General features: G+C 35.3%; 1 protein-coding gene across 6 annotated transcripts in view; it reads left to right on the top strand.

Annotated features, from left to right (window-relative positions):
• The window catches only part of RAP1GDS1 (Rap1 GTPase-GDP dissociation stimulator 1), a 147,290-nt gene that overhangs the window by 40,293 nt on the left and 89,203 nt on the right, over window positions 1-17,794 (top strand). For 5 of the 6 annotated variants that reach the window (XM_019801774.2, XM_019801773.2, XM_019801775.2 and 2 more), the window contains exon 3: window positions 16,717-16,839. In XM_019801774.2, coding sequence (XP_019657333.1) covers window positions 16,717-16,839 — 123 coding nt within the window. Of the gene's footprint in view, window positions 1-16,716; window positions 16,898-17,794 lie in introns of those variants that run through there. The other variant, XM_019801776.2, reaches the window with a different exon arrangement.

Genomic DNA, 17,794 nt, shown 5'->3' with positions numbered 1-17,794 from the left:
GTTTAGATTACTCAACCCTGAAAGTGTGAACTTTATTACTTATGATTTTTCTTACTTTAATGTATTTTTACATGAATTGTTAGTGAGTTTTTAATGGTATGTGAAATTTGGTATTTTAATTTAATATGAAATAATGAAATAGGCATGTAAGTTCTTTTATGAATTAAAAAAAAAGTTTTAAATACTTGGCCTTAAAGATTGTTTCTGAAAGTTTCTAACATTTGGCCTTAGGAGAAGAAAGAACACCAGCCAGAAAAGTAGGCAATTGAAGAAAATTCTTCTTTTTGAAGTTTGATTTTGTATAAATCTTACTTCACATAAAACTATAGTTTATCCATTATTTTAAAACTGGAAGAGATATCACACCATGGGAATATGTTTTATACCAAGTTAATAAATAAAAGCAAAGTTATTTCATTTTTCATAGTGACTCATTTATTATTTACTGCAGTTTTCATTTTTTGAGTTATGAATGTATGTGAATATTAATGACCAACTGCAAAATTGTTAAATTGGAAAAATAGTGATTACTTTAAAGACAAAATAGAGAGTAAAAGATTAACTCTTTGCTTGAAGTAGTCAAGGGAAGAATAGCCAGGAAATGGAAAGGATCCCAGATTAAGAAATCCTTTTTAGAAACACATTAAAAAAGAGTGATTCTAGTTGAAGAAATGCATGGTAAGTCAGTAATGTATCTTCTTATCTGAATAAAAGATACTACATTATTTTCTGTTTGCTGTACAACTAGATCTTGATGAGGGCCAAAAGTATTATATGCCATATTTTTAACTGTATGTGGTTTATGGTCATTTTACTCTCTTATAACAAATCACTAACAACTAAGGAAATATGAATATTTTATGTTTTTAGTAAGGAGAGTTTAGGTATAATTTTCTAGTGTAATAGTCGTGTAATGGGCTATATAATACAGCAAATCTTTATTCTCTATGTTTTTTTTGTTTTTGTTTTTTTTTAAAAGATTTTATTTATTTATTTGACAGAGAGACAGCCAGCGAGAGAGGGAACACAAGCAGGGGGAGTGAGAGAGGAAGAAGCAGGCTCATAGCAGAAGAGCCTGATGTGGGGCTCGATCCCATAACACCGGGATCATGCCCTGAGCTGAAGGCAGACGCTTAACCGCTGTGCCACCCAGGTGCCCCTATTCTCTAAGCTTTTTAACAGAAGCTGATAGTATTCAGAGCCTTCTGTTGACAGATACATTCACTTGGAAATTTGGGCTGTTTTACTATCGCTTAAAAAAACAAACAATGCATTGTATAACTCTTTGAGATTTAAGAAAGCTTTTCTTAGGTAGAACAAACATATTTTTTTTTCCTCTGTAGTTATATAGGGCTGTTGGGGCAGTAGTAGAGAATACTGCGTGACAGTCATGATCCTACACATTGGTGATTCATGTCTTAAGTAAAAGAAAAAGTCCATGTATTGAATGTAGGTGGACCCATTAGAATATTTGTAGAGTATTCGAATATAAAATTCATACTGCCGTGATATGTCATACTGCTTTGGTTAAACATTAACTATTAGTTTAAAGTTAGATTTGGAACATTTTGTACAGTCATGTCATACTTCGACTGCACATCTCCTCATCTTCAGGTCTCATTCATACATATAGTCAACACTTTTAATTATTATGTTGCAAACATTGTGGTATCTCCTAATAATGGCAGAAATTTAGTCCCTGCCCTCAGAAGCTCATTATTTTGTGATAGAGACCAATAAGTAAATGTAAAATTATCATTTTTTGTAAGTGCTGTAATAGAGGTATGTTCAGTGTCTGGGGGAGTACATCTATTTAGTGACCTTAAAAAAAGTAAAGATAGCTATGTCAAATCAAAAGGGAATAATCATGAAATGAACTAAAGGCAATATTATATGATAATTCAACTTTTAAAAAATACCAGCTCTTCAATTGTTAATTGAATTGGTTTTTGTTTATTTTGTATAAAATAACTACTAGAAGTTATTTTATATGAAACAGAATGAACTCATTTATACTGTTTTGTGCTGTGAATGACTCCAATAGTATACATGCCGATACTTTTGGTTCATTAACCATGCTTTTTTTTTTCTGTTTCTTTTTCTTTTTTTCTTTTTAAAACTTGATTGATTTACTACCTGATTAAAGCATGGGATTTTAACAGTATACATAAACTTTTTACATAGAAAACTTTACATAGCATTTCATATTATATGATTCTGCTTGTTCTTTAAAAAAATGTATGCATCCATCGGGCAAGGAATGCTTTTCATTAAATTATCAATATTAAGTGCACTTAATCATCATGTAGATTAAACAAATGTAGCTAACTTTTAGACGTTTTAAGTAGGTAAAATGTACACTTTGCACATAAAGAAATATTTGATGGAAATATGCAGATAAAATGTGTAAAAAATTTGAATACTGAAAAAAACTAAACCTATGATGAGTGTCTTTTTTTGAGAGCAAGGATTTCCAGATACATTCATTCTTTTAAATATTTAGCTTTGGTTTCTTTGTTTCTCAAACTACAAAGCTGCTGATAGCGAAACTCCAGCATTTCACATGAGTTCAGGCTATGTCTACCTTAACACAAATGTTAAAACAGAGCTCAGAAAATACACTATTAAGAACCCAGCTTCTGTCTCAACCAGTTCTAGACTGGGCTATCCATAAAGTAGCTATTGACCCCATGTGACTTTTGAGTACTTGAAAGGGGACTAGTTGAAATTGAGCTGATTTATAACCTCAGAGACAGTCCTTTAAAAAAAAAAGTAAAATGACTCAATTTTTGTGTTGATTACATATCGAAATGATAATATTTTATATAAATAAAATGCTTATTAAGCTTAATTTCGTTTCTTTTTACCTTTTTTAACGTGGCTGCTAGAAAATTTTTAATTATTTATGTGGCTCACATTTTATTTCCATTGGACATTACTGTTTTATACCGATGTTTCTCAAACTTCAGGTACATAAAAATTATTTGGAAGGATTGTTAGAACACAAATACTTGGGTTCTATCCTCAGAGATTCTGATTTGGTAGTTTTATGTGGGCTCAAAAATTTGCATTTTTAATAAGCTCCCAGTGGATGCCGATGTGCTAATCTATGGATCACATTTTAAGTAACAAGGTTCTAATGTGGTCAGTTATCTTTTCAGTGGGGTTGAAATGATGTCTAGGATGAATCAAAGGCCATATCAGTGTTCACCCAGTCTGTTACTTGGTATAGTCTATAAATAAGATACTGTCATACCGTGTAGAGGAACTTAAAATTATGAATTCTGTGCTAGACCTTTGAAGAAAAATTTGTGGAATTTTGTCAAAGACTAACTTTTTAAAAATGAGTATATTTGTTATCGTGTAAATAGGAAAATAAAGAGAAAATTAAAAGCAACTGTTTGTCAAATAGGAAAGTAAGATTCAGTCTATCATTTCTAAGACCACAGAATTTACTTACACATCTAAAGAAAGGAGAGGAGGAAAATTTAGTAAAAAAACAACAATAACATATAGTTGTAAAGGTATAGAGTTGTGACACAGAGAGACCTTTTATCTGACACAAAGAGCTTTTATCTAAAGTATTTGCTTTCTTCTTGGATATTTTTCCTCATTTCTGTTTTTTTTTTTAATTTTAATTTTAATTTTTTATTTTAGGGAGAGCAGAAGTGGGAGGGGCAGGGAGAAGGAGAGAGAATCACAGGCAGAATCCATGCTGAGCATGGAGCCCTATGTGGGGCTCGACCTCACAACCTGAAGATCACAACCTGAGTGGAAACCAATAATGAGATGCTCAAACTACTGTACCACCCAGGCACCCCTCATTTCTGTATTCTTAAAAACAGTTAAACAGGGGATGATGAAAGATAAGGTAGAGAGAAGTCAGAGGAGGAGGACAATAGTGGAGGATGGAAGAGAATAGTAAATAATAATAAAAAGCAATGAGGACATAGAAGATTGTATTTAAGGTTGGGAACAATTCCTTAGTGTCTTCTATGATACTTGCAGACTTGTTGGGCTATTTTCAGGGCCAAGGAAGGATTTATTCATGGTTTTACCTTAGCAAATAGCAATAGCTGGTTTTACCTTAGCATATAGTTACTCAGGCTTAATGAAGAGCCCCAGTCTTTAAAGAAAATCTTTCTTTTCTTTTCCTTTCTTTTTCTTTTCGTTTTTCCTTCCTTCCTTCCTTTCTTCCTTCCTTCCTTCCTTCCTTCCTTCCTTCCTTCCTTCCTTCCTTCCTGATAGCCCTAAGACTAGAAAATAGTTTTTAATACTGATCCTTAATCTTTATCCTTGCCATTGCCCCTCATTGGTCCTATTTCTAGCTCCTGGATAAACAAACAGTATGTTTCCTCTCTAACAGATCTTCTGTATTTGGGGATAATTGTCATATTTCTTATTTCCTCAGTTGGCCCTTGTATGATGCCAAAGAGACAGTAGTATGTTGATAAAAAGTAATAGAGCAAAGGTTGAGAATATTTTTTCCTACTATCTGTATGGTGTGTGTGTGTTCTTATTTGGAAGTATTTGTTTAAGAGGATAAGATGATCGTCTTTTCTAGGGGCAGAGGTATATTAGGGTTCTCAAGAGAAATAGAACCAATAGGATGTATGTGTGAGTGTGTATGCCTATACATATATATGTGTGTGTGTGCAGGGATGAGAGATACTTATTTTAAGGAATTGGCTCACTTGATTATGGGGCCTGGCAGATCTAAAATCTGCAGGGTGGGCTGGAAGGATGGCATCCCAGAGAAGAGCTGATATTGCTGTTCAAATATGAAGGTGGCCTTTTGACAAAATTTCCTCTTGCTGGGGTCGAGGACATGTGTGGTGGGGGAATGGGGAGAAAGGGTTAAGGAGGTTAGTCTTGTTTTATTCAGGCCTTCATCTGTTTAGATAACGGTCTAGCCACATGATAGAGGGCAATTTGCTTTACTCACACTCTATGCATTTAAATGTTAATCTCATCCAAAAACACCCTCACAGAAACATTCAGAATAATGTTTGAACAAATACCTGGGCACCATGGCCCAGCCAAGTTGACACATAAAAGTAACCATCACAAGTGGAATATATATTCTACTAAAGTATCAAAATGGATTGTGTGGCAATAATATTATGTTTTGGGGATAACTACTAGTGAGGAATGATGCCATTAGTATTAGAACTTTCCACACAAGAATCTATAATTGATTTTACTGAGGTTTTCCATGACCTATTTTTTAATATTCATTGGGATAAATCCCAAAATGAAGCTCCAAGAGGCAGAGTAATGTTTTTTTTTTTAAAGACATAGATTCAAAGTCTATGTTTTAGCACACAATGTTCTGTGAGGTGAGTTCATTTTAGATGCATGTAATTTTCTCTTCCCATAGTTAAGTATTACACATCTTTTCTTTCATTGTACTAAAAAAGCAAGCAGAATGTTTTCATTTGGCTCATAATAACTTAGTTATGGATTGATCATCTTTTCTTTCTGATGTGTGCACGTGGGAGGGATAATATAAAGGCCAGGTAATTTTCTGCAATGCTTTCTGAAGGTTTAAAGAACATTTTTGCATACGTTTGCTTTTGAAAACATGTAATCTAAGGCTCGATTAGCTTAATGCAAAGTGAAAACTTCAAGTCTCTGCATGAGCTAGTGAAAGGTAATTCTACAAGAAAACTTCCATTCTTGATGTGAGAATTCCTAAAATATAAGGCAGTCTCCTTATAAACTCAGTCCTCTTTTCTGTTAAAAGTAATTGCAACTGCTACAACATCAATAAATTTAACCTGGTTGCTCCATCTTTAGTATTCTATAACGGTTGTTTATATATCGCTCTGAACTTAGCATATATTGTTTATCCCTTTTTCATTTGTATTCAGCTACAAACTCTTTAAGGGCAGGGCAGTTCTTCAACTAGCATTAATTGGGTACCACCATACATTAGTTGGTACTTTGCCCTGGAGAGTTTAGATAGATAAGTAGTAGATACATTTTAATACAGTATAATACATTATGTAATAGAGCTGATTCCTAAGTACTGGGGAAACAAGAGAGCTAGAGTCAAGTCCTATTGTAAGAGTCTTTCAAAGTGTCACATAGGGACTGACATTTCATCTGGAACTTAATGGATAAATGAGTGTTTTATGGGTGTATACTTCTTGTTCTACTTGCCTCCTCTTCAGACCTTGAATAATACCAACCATCTACCTATTCCACTTCCCAATTCTGGTAGCCTTCCACTATTGGCAAAAAAAAAAAAAATCACCCAGTGTTATGGATTGTTGTTATTACAACTTAGGGTCTCTAGCCTCACCTGGTAATACTTTTACATATTCCTCTTTTGTAGAATATATTTTTCTCCTTTTCTGCTTAGAATATGCTTGATTGCCCTTCAAAACTTGGCTCACATGTTACCTTCTTATTGAAAAATTCTATGATCTTTACGGAGCTGTGATTGCTTCTCACTATATAGATTGTACATAACCTAATTGTGGTATCAGTCACATTGAATTGTGGCAATTTATTAACCTCTCTCTCTTTCTAGACAGCTTTCTGAGAATGTGACTTGTATTTTTATTCCCAACATAATAAAGACTCAGTAAGAATAAATTTTTTGGAATGATCTCATCTATTCCCAAGTCTTCAACTATCAAAAAGGTGCTAAGAACTTGGGAAACAGTTACAACATTGTGTGTGAGTATTGGGGGAGAGGTGTGAATTGACAAGCAGAATCATCATGCTGGATTTTGAAAATACTGTGCACTTACCCAGGTAATATGAGGGCCTAAGGTTTAGGAGAAGAACATCCCAAGCAAAAGAAGCACTGTACATAAAATCACAGTGGTAGGAGGAAATGTATAGTTCAATTAGAAACTGAAATGTTTCGTATGGCCAGCAAAAAAAAAGGGTACGTTCAGGGAAGGGGCAAGAGATGATAAATAGAAAGGGAGTAAGGGTTCAACTTATGAAAGGAATTTTATGCCATGTGTCTTTGTCTTCTTAGGCTGCTGTAACAAAATACCCCAGACGGGGTGGCATTTCTCATAGTTCTGAAGGTTGGAAAGTCCAAGTCAAGGCATTGGCAGATTCAGTGTCTGGTGAGACCCGCTTCCTGATTCATAGACAGCTGTCTTTTTGCTGGAACCTCACCTGGTAGAAAAAGCCAGGCATCTTTCTGGAGTCTCTTTTGTAAGGGCACAAATCTTATTTGTGGGAACCAGCCCCCTGTGACCTAATCTTGTCCCAAAGGCCCCACCTCCTAACAGCATCACACTGGGGTTAGGTTTCAGCATATGAATGGCAGGGTGGGGAGAGGGGCACAAACATTCCATCTGTAGTACCATGCTAGGGAAACTAGCAAAAGCAAATAAAAATCAGATTTGTGTTTTGAAAAGATCATTGTGGTAGCAGACTAAAAGAGGAGTTGGGGGATAGCCAAGAAGAAAGAGGAGGAGGACGACAGTTTTTCTCAGAAACCAGGAGTTAAGGATAGGTAATGTCATAGAGAAGTGTAGGTGTGAAGGAATGAAATACTTGCACTCTGAATTATCAGGAAAGGTTATCTGTTGACCATGATGGAGAATATGAGAATATGGCATATATAGAGAATAATAAATGTATAGAATTACTGGCTTAGGAAATGTGAAAGGGAAATGACTAGGGATAAATAAAAGGACTACTGAGCAATGTTGAAGGTCCAATTAAGATTGTAAAATGTGAATTTGTGGTGCTAGCTCTGTCATATTTAATAACATTTTAAAATTGAAGAGCAGGAAGAAGTATATGACTGGATTCATCTAGTGTCAGGGATTGAATGACAAGGTGAATAGATAAGGTTTTAGGAAACTGAGGTAATACTAGAATTGCTGAAATCATTGATCATTTTATTCAGAGTAGGTAAAATCAGTCATGGAAAGGGCTGATAGGTTGGGAAAAGAAGGAGGAGTTGAATGAATACGTACTAATAAGGAAATAAAATACATGATAAAATAGAAGAATGTGATCAGAAAGTGATTTCCAGATTTAAACTTTCAACTGTGTAGCAGCTTTGCATGATGAAGGGGCTGGTGCCCTGCATTTTATGTGTGGTGGACTGTTAAAGAGCAGTGGAGAATTAGGCCATTTATTGAAGTCAGGGAATGTGAGGCCAAGTTATTAGCCACTTTATGTAGATTCACAGTTATTCAGAACAATGGCAGGAATTGGAGGGAAGAGAGAATCCAAGAATAAAATCAGTGTTCTTGAAGATGGGAATACTAGTGATGAGAAAAGTGTCACCGGATGGTAGAAGTTGAAAAGATAGAAATTGTTTTTGAGTGAAGCCAGAGGACAAATGGTTTGGAAAAGATATTTTTGAGCTAAGAAAATACCAGCTCAAGCTCCAAGCCCTGAGTCTTGGAGTAGGAGGGGAGGAAAAGAGAGTTGAGGAGTTGTGCTTAAGAGCACTTCAAGGGAAGTCTCCGGAGAAGGATTCCAGCGACGGTGAAGGTGGGGAGGTAGAGTTCTGGGAGGGTCTGGTGTTTGTATACAGTAGTTAAGGGATCCAAAGGGCACAGTAAAGAAGGGTCCAGATGAGGTCTGAAGAAGTTTTGGGATGGAAAAGTTTTTTAACTGACCATCTCACAATTATTCTTTTCCCAGTTACCTTGTTCTGTATCACTTGGGAAATTGTCATCCATTTTTCTAATTTTATGATCTTTTTTCAAACCCTCTGCTTAGCAGAGTGAATTTTTCTTTGACGAATATTTCCCCTTTTGTTCTCCTGGATTAGGCACTATTCAAAGACCTCCATCCTATTTTTTTCTCTTACCACTTAGGTAGGACCACCCTGTGGTGCCCTGCTTTCTCTCTTAGGACATTTTGCCTTGACCTTTACCCCTGTTGGTTTGTAGAATTTTTATAATTTGATATTTGTCTTTAGTACTATGGAGACCTAAGCACTTACCTCAGTGGCATGATATCTGGTAAATCTAGGACCAACTGGAAAAACTTTCAGCAGTCATTTTAGGGTGCAAAGAGCATTTTTAGTTTTTAGAGCACAAACATCTCCGAATTGGGGCCAAGGTCACTTTGACAGTCTTGCTTTTACTGTCGGGGTAATTGGTATGGTGATAGGACTGGGGAAGTATAATTGTGGTAGGGAATGGAGAGTCGGAGCTGTGTTTGAGGATAGGGCTGAGGTAGAAGACCATTTCGAACTATTGTACTTGGTAAAGTGTTTTGACATCTGCAAGATTCTATAAGCCAAACTCGTTTCTTTAAGCTATCATGGAACCTTAAGTGGCCACCAAAGTTGTATGTGAGTTGTGTGTGGGTAAGGAGAGGGAAACGGATGGTGAGGATCCTAGTGATAACAGACCTCATGATATTTGCTGTTATTTCCACTGCGATACCTTCTTGAATCCTGATTCCAGCCACACTGGGTAATATTTTGCCTAGTCTAGCTTCTTTTATGCCGTGTCTCTACATTTCTTTCTTTCTTTTTTTTTTTTTTTTCCCTTTACTGTTACTTAAGATTCTTCCCCTCCTCCCCTCCCTTTTCTCCCTCCTTTTCTCATTACACAGAGCTCCTCCTTGAGAGAAGCCATGAAATTTGAGAGAGCTAACCCTCATCTCTACACCCAAGGTTATGGCGTCTATTCACTGAAATTGCTTCAGGCCTAAACTGATCAATACATGGCATGGCATTCATCTGGCCAAATAATTAAGTCAGATTGGTTCAGTTCATGTGGGCCTTGGTACTTTTGGTCTTTATTTTGAGGTGGGGAGAGAAGAGACTTCTGTGTTGCTCTCCTGTAAAACATGGAACTGGTACAACCATTTTTCCTGCATGATACAAGCTCATCTGATAATGTCAACACACAGAAGGAATTGAGGAGAGCTCAGAGAAATGGAGCAGGAGCAGGAAACCATTCATGAAGCTCACTGTACTTTCAGATTTTACAATTAGCAAATTGTAAGCTAGTACATTCATCTATTGGAATGTAATATTGGAGTATATAGTAGTTTCTGTTACTTGTAGTATGTCTTCATATATACAGGTTTAAAATAGATTTTCTGTTTATAAAATAATTCCAACATATGGTATAGAACTTAAAAATACAGGAAACAGGGACGCCTGGGTAGCTCAGGATTCCTACTGAATCCTACAGATGTTAAATCTCTTTAGCTTTCTTTATGTTTTCACCTAAGGTATTTGACAATAGGGTGGAGATGGGTCTTGCACTGAAAATATTCCTTCAGTGTGCTTTATATAACCTCATTGTCTTAATTTGCAGTGAAGAAATCCACATTTATGGGATGCCTGGGTGGCTCAATCGGTTAAGCATCTGCCTCCGGCTCAGGTCATGATCCCAGGGTCCTGGGATCGAGTCCTGCATTGGGCTGCTTGCTTAGCGGGGAATCTGCTTCGCCCTCTGCCTGCTGCTCCCCCTGTTTGTACTCTCTTTCTTTCTTTCTGACAAGTAAATAAAGTCTTTAAAAAAAAAATCCACATTTACTATAGGGGCCATATTTTCAGTACTTTCAACTTTTAAGTGAATATTCTGGTTATATACTCAGCTTTTACTACAGTCACTAAAATACTTCCTCCTGGTGTTTACTTTCTCAGTAAATATCTTTATTTTTTAACCACAGAACTCTTAATTTTTTAGCAACTGTTTTATGACCTAGTTAGTTGTAATTTTAAAGAAGGTAGTCAAACTAGTAGATCTCCCTGCTTATTCTTGCAGTGATTTCCAAACACATAACTTCTCCCACTCCACAGCTTTCATTATCCCTGGAATTGAAATGACTGCAAGACTATCAAAATCATTTATTGTAATTTTATAAAATGACTGTCACAACTTACTCTTTTAGTAAGACTTGTTTCTGATAGTGAGTCATTGTGTAAATGGGTCTTTGTTCTGCCCTCTTTCTTTTCATGACTGCATACATTTTCTTTCCTGCATCTCATGTTCCTTTTCTTTGCTTAAAATCCTTATTGGAGGAAAAAGGTTCTTACCAGTGAAAGAAATACCATTTTATTTATTTTCTATTCCCTACTTCATATACTTCCATTTGTCAGGCCCTTACTTTAATCTTATACTTAGCATATTCTTCTTACACATTTTAAATCTATTTTAAACCTGCTTCACTTTCTCTATACTTAGTTCCTTTTCTTTCCTTCAGTCACTGCTTCAATTTATGTATCTCAAAATACTACACATTCCCTTATCACTCAGTTGTATTACTTCAGTTCTTACTCTTGCAAAATATCTCAAATAAAAAATTTCTCACAAAATACCCTGGTGAATCTAGTCACAGTATTGTCATCACCACGTATCTTTAAATAAGTTGTGGTAGAAAGAGCACTAGACTGTAGGAACCAGAAAAACTGGATTTTTTTTTCCTTTTCCAATATAATCTTGTCGTGCAGCTTTATTTGTAATGTGAAGAAAACATGACCTATAATGCTGTTTCACATGACTTTTTAAAAATGATGAGATTAAATAAATAAATAAAATGATGAAATTATATGTTTGAAATTGCTTTGAAATTTTAAAAAGTGCTCTCAATATAAATTTAAGGTGGTTATGTTGGTCAGTTATCATTAGGAAGATTGAATGGCTTTTAATCAGCTATCTTTAAGTGAGGACACAGACTCTGAGCAGGAATTACCTAAAGTGAGGGGTGGTGGCATTTCAGAGAGGACACGTACAGTAGGGAGGTATAAGATAAGATTGATTTGTATTATTACAAGTAATTTAGTGTGGCTAGAGTAGAGGATGTCAGTGGGGGAGCATTAGGAGACAGGTTGGGAAATATGACGGATGTGCTTGACTTTCATTAAATGTTATAGTGGATCATTTAAAGATTTAAGTAGAGGAGTGACATGAAGTTTACATTTTGAGAGGTTTATTTTGTTATCATTGTAGATGACAGATGGGGGGTGGGAGTTGGAGTTAGGGAGACTCTTGAGGAGGCTATTGGATTTAATCAAGTTCAGAACTGAGAACTTTAACATGGATATAGAAAGGATAGATACAAAAGATGGTAGTGAGATGGAATCTATGGAAGCTGCACTCTGATTAAATGTGGGTGGTAGAAAGGCATTTACTAAAAGTGGCAAGTTTATAATCATTCTAGGGCTTCTGGCTTCGACGGATTCCCTGCCATTCAATAGATAGAGACTAGAATGAATTTGAGGGGAAAAGGGTAAATTTGATTTTGGGAATATTAAGTTTGAGATATTTATGGCATATCCAAGTACAAATTCTTTGTTTCCAGTTGGATAAAAGAAGAGAGGATTTGGGACTTGGGTGTACTATGCCCACATTTGATGAGATGATGCCCTGCATTTGGGTTAGATCGCTTAGGCACAGGGTCAGGTCTTTTGTTACACCCTATTATAAAAATCCACCCCTTGAGAAGTAATACATAGTTCCCTAGGGAAGAAGACACATGGCCCTTTGAGCCATGAGTCATATTCCTGGTCCTTGCAGTCAATCCAAAATCTGAGTCTTTCCCTCAGAGTCTGTCATAAGGATCCCTTGGACATGTAATGTAAAGACACCAGTTCTTTATTGTTTGTATAACTATGAGTAAAACTGCAAACACTAAACTCTAAAACAATACTATCAGTCTAATCTAAATACATTTTTAATCTAATAGAGTTATAGTAATAGTCATTTTTGTTTTTCTAACTTGGAGTTTACTATAAAATGGTTATCAGATGTTTTCCATTAATTTATTCTCAAGTAGCCTATCTGCTGTCGTAATAATGACATAAATTCAGCTTATCTTAGTAGCATACCTGAAAACCTCCTGTTGGTGTTTAACTGTAAAACCAGTTATTTTAATGTATTTACTTAGCGGCTTTGTTGTGAACTTTAGCCTTTTTAGAAGGACTTACGGGTTCCTACTCATTCCACTTACTCTCGTCCACTGGGTTATTTATTGGCCTTGAGAAGTTCTGAGTAGTGCTTTAACTTCTCCTAGGTGCCATTGTATGGCATCGGCATTGTATCCTGGCTTCTTGTTTTACTCTTCTTTCAAGTTTCTCTGACCTGATTGCCCATTTTTCTTGTTCTTTCTTTCTCTGGCAGTTTCATAACTAAGTTGCCACCTTGCCATCAGGAGGTGAGGTGGAATGTGGACATAGGACTGCAGGGATATGAGTGCTTGCAAAACTGCAAGGCCACTGTGATGGATATGACTCCTATAGTTGCACGCACAATATTATTGTAGAGTAGCAGTTGTCCTTCATATGTGGGTCCTTCAGAATTCAAGGACTGCCAGCTGCCTATTATTTGTAGGCATACTCAAACATTTTTATGACTGCACCTAAATGTGAAGGGGAAGAAAAGATATTGAATTGATTCCTACAAATATTTAAAAGGAGTGTAGTTAAAATGTCAATAGTAGTCTGGCTAAAGATAATGAAAAGTCTGCCTTTTTTTTTTTTTTAAGACTCCTGATCACAGTGCATGATTTCTTTACAAGCAGTCAATGATTTAGATTGCAAACACTAACCACTGACTACTTCTTAATGTTCTTTTAAAATTATTTCAAGAGTGCTCACAGATATCTGAGAACATCTTTTAGTTCACAGATAAATATACCTTTTGAGATGCAGTAGAATGCCAGTGCAGAAAGCATATATGAAATGAGACTGAAACTTTGTAATTATTTATTGTACAGTGGCATTTTTGTGATAAGCTGTATTTGGTTATGTTTTTATGCCAAAGGAAAGAAGATAATTCCCGGCTGTTTAATTTAAATTTGCAACTTACATAGAAATCCATGTGCTAGCAGGTTGATAGAATTCCTGTTAGATTTTTCTAAATTGTATATCAGATACACATAAAAAAAACAGATTATGAATTTCCCTTTTATTTCTCTAATAATAGGATTAAAAAATACTGTTCCTAAATCTTCATTTTAGCACAGCTATTTTCCCAATTCCTTGGATTATAACCTGTGGTAAGTTTCATCAGAATGTAAGGGGTTGGTATTGTTTTGTTTTCTTTTCCCCCCTTGCCTCTGGTAGTTCAGCTCTGATGTTAAGTCATTCTTTCAGTTATGGTTAAAATGAGACATGCATGGGTGATTTGCACTTAACTGCTCGCCTCCACACACACAAATGCCTCAGCTTCACATCTAATCGTGATTCATGCCTTATGCCAGACTCTTGCTGTCATCCCAGCATCAGCAGATGGTGGGACAAGACCCCTGGGGCAGTCTGCCCCAGCATTCTGGGGTTATACATCTTCTGGTAGCAATGGTCAGAAAAGGAAGAATTTTAACATGGCAAATTGAGTTCAGTTCTTTTTGGCTTCTTGGAGGAAAAAAATCAATTAATGGAAATTTAGTGTCCGATTTTCAGATGGTACCTTAAAAACTTATTTTTTAGTCCAAGAAACAAAGGCAAAATGTCACATTATATTTTATAAATATGCTTGCTGACAGCGTCTGTGTTTAAGTCCCATCGTGGGTAGTTTATGTTTGTAATAATCTGAATTATGAGAAACATAGTAGGAAACTGCCCATAGGTGGACAGGTTTTCTATATTCATGCTTAACTAAGCTTTCTGTTCTTAAAAAAAAAAAAAATACTGGTGGATGCCAGGTAAACCACATGTCGTTTTGTTAGTGTCATAGAATCTGAAGTTGCTGTTTATGCTCTGTGATTAGTATGATTGGTAACTTTAGACAAGTTTACTTCATCTTTCTGGGCTCTTTCTTCACTTAATAAATAAGTGAAGAATATCCTTCAAAATATCCTTTTTATTTTACTACATAAATATAAGAAACTAAAATAGTATTTGCTGTATGAAAATGTACCAGGCTTATGGTAGCAACAGGAAATGCATGGATGGAGTTTCAACATCGGATAATCTTGGTTACTCAAGCTGTAGTACTGATGTCTTAGGTGAGCACACACACACACACACATTTAACCAGTTGCAAATAACTTTTTTAAAGTAATAAATCCACGTAAGTATAATTTTCCATATAATTTTCTATTTCTTCAGCCATTTCACAGTTCTAGCTTCTCTTGATGAAGTTAAGGTTCTTTAGCTCAGAATCCTGCATAGTCAAGGGGTGCACAGAACAGTGTTTTTAACTTTTTTGACCAGAACCTATAATTAGAAGTGCATTTTACATGGAGTAGTACATGTGCATACACATAGTTCAAACCAAAATTGCACTGTTTTACTGTACTATGGCAAAATATTTTTCTATCCTTTTGTTGTTGTTGCAGATGTTAATTCTGTTTCTCTTTTTAAGAAATTACTGGTTCTTGTTCACAAAGCCAGAGTTCCTAATGGATTGGGACCCATAATTTGAAAAGCACTGTACTAACCAACCAGCACTTACTACAGAGAAATACATTCTTTTTGGGGGGTAGCCTCTCAAATTATTAAAAATTATTTTCCTATTCTGTGTTGATCACATCAGCTGCCATTTACTTAACAAGTGGTCTTTAGAGTTCCCTCTTATTTGTATGTACATCCAAAGGATGTAAAGGATATAGAGGACTGAATTTAAATTGAATGTTTTTGATGTAGCATTCCATGATTCATTGTTTGCGTATAACACCCAGTGCTCCACTACATCGAAAGCTAATGATGTACTGGTGACTAACATATAATAAAAAATAACAATAATAAAAAAATTAAAAAATAAATTGGATGTTTTAATGAGCTTTATAAATCTCTGTCTTTAAACACATGCCATTCTTCTTCATTGTTTAGAATCAAATAGTAATATTAAGTTCTATTTCTTTGAGTTTTTCTTTATTTCCATCATCATTCCAGTGTTCTTACTGTCTTTTAATTGGTCATGCTTTCAATAACAGGTACATGAATGACTTGGTTTCACAGAATTGGTATTTTAAAAAAGAAGAGAGAAAGAAGTAGGGGACTCTTAAATTACAGTTCTGTATCAACAAATAGAATTCTGAATACCATGGCCTTGTTGCCGCTTACTGTTTCTCTTCTCCATTAGTAGTCATTTGAATGAGTTATATGAAAAACAGAGTAGTCACTGGAAATACAGTCTCTTTGTATGATTCCATATAAAATGACATAAAGTGAATTTTTTCCGTATTTAATTGTCATTAAAAATTGCTTTAGTATTGTAGGAAACCATAGAAATTATATATCATGATATGTCATTAAAAATTCAGAAGGGGGGCTCCTGGGTGGCTCAGTCGGTTAGGCATCTGCCTTCGGCTCCAGTCATGATCTAGGGGTCCTGGGATCGAGCCCCACATCAAGCTCTCTGCTCGGTGGAGAGTCTGCTTCTCACTCCCCCTCTGTGCTCTCTCTCTCAAATAAATAAAATACTTTAAAAAAAAAAAAAGAAGAAAAAAAAATTCAGAAGGGAAGTAGATAAAAAGCATTCCTAGTCTGAATAGACCAGGTTGGAACTAACATTGAAAAGTAAATATGGTGTGCAAATGGCATATTCAGAAAAGATTCCTTTATAATCTGACTTTAGATAGACAAAACATTGTATTATAAAGTGTTTTGTGCAAATGAAAACTCAAGATAAAAGCAGCTTGTTGAACTAAAGATTATAAATATATTTATATTTATATAAATGTATATACTTGAATGTATATTGAACTAATTTCTGTTATGAATGGTGCAAATTCTTGAAGACTTTATTGTAGATAAAGTTGTCAGTATTAGTGTTGAACGTTTTCATTTAAATTCTTTGTATGTATCTCTTTCAGATATGGAAACGAGTGAAAAAATCCAAGGAAGTGGAATACTTCAGCTGTTTGCAAGTCTGTTGATTCCACAGTCTTCCTGCACAGCCAAAGTAGCTAACATCATAGCAGAAGTAGCCAAAAATGGTGAGGTTTTCCTCAAGAACTTTTCTGCTGGGAACATCTTCAGTTTTACACCTCACTTGTCAGTATGTTTTATTAATTTATGTTTTAATTTTGTAGATTAGACCTTGTCCATTCCTTTCTGTTTTTCTTTTCTTTGCCTTTTTTCCCATCTAATTGTTGCAAATGACTATAGTAATAGTCATTCTATTCATACATTTCCATTCCTTCAGAGTAGAGTTAAAGGAAAGTACTGCTAGGTCCTGCTACACCTGTGTCATATATTACTTTGGTAATAGGATTCTTGAGCTTGCCACTGAGTTATTCATCTTCATTGTCACAGGAGAGCTCACCTTTCTGTGTATATGTTGGTTTGTATTATACCCAGATAAACTTCCCCTTTTTTCATTGGGTGGGGGTCTGACTGCAGCAGTGCAGCTGGAATAGATGTTTTGTTTTCTGCGCTCACCTACATGGGACACATTTATTTTTTAAGTCTCCATGTAAGAATACTATGGAAAAACAAAATGACAGCAAAACTTAGATTATATAAATAGCTAATCCTTTTAGAGATGGTTTCTATCTAGTGAGAGATTCTTTGGAAGAACTGTATTTTAGCAGAAATATTTGCACATGATTTTAATTCAGTTTGGAGAAAAACACTGACTTCTTAAAGCAGTTTTTAAGCATAAGGGAAGGCCATACTTAATGTAATATCTTTAGTGTGCCTCAATTTTCGAAGTTTAATATTATTTTTAGGACTTTTATTTTAGCAATTTGCATATATTATACTTTAAAGAGAAGAAATTTAAAGAATTCTGGCTTCATTTGTGTAATCAGTATGGCAGGTGGCCTTGTAAAGTACCAGTATGTGTTGTTTTGGGCCCAGTAAAACAACTTGTTCGTGTGTGTTACCAAAAAAAAACTGCAATGAAATTTTTTCATTTGCTTAGAGATTCTCAAAATGTCTTTCAAATTC

The sequence above is a fragment of the Ailuropoda melanoleuca genome, chromosome 11 (genome assembly GCF_002007445.2).
Source record: "Ailuropoda melanoleuca isolate Jingjing chromosome 11, ASM200744v2, whole genome shotgun sequence".
In the NCBI taxonomy this organism is placed as follows: Eukaryota; Metazoa; Chordata; class Mammalia; order Carnivora; family Ursidae; genus Ailuropoda; species Ailuropoda melanoleuca.
The sequence above is the reverse complement of the archived record's forward strand: the minus strand, read 5'-3'. Positions and strand labels throughout refer to the sequence as shown.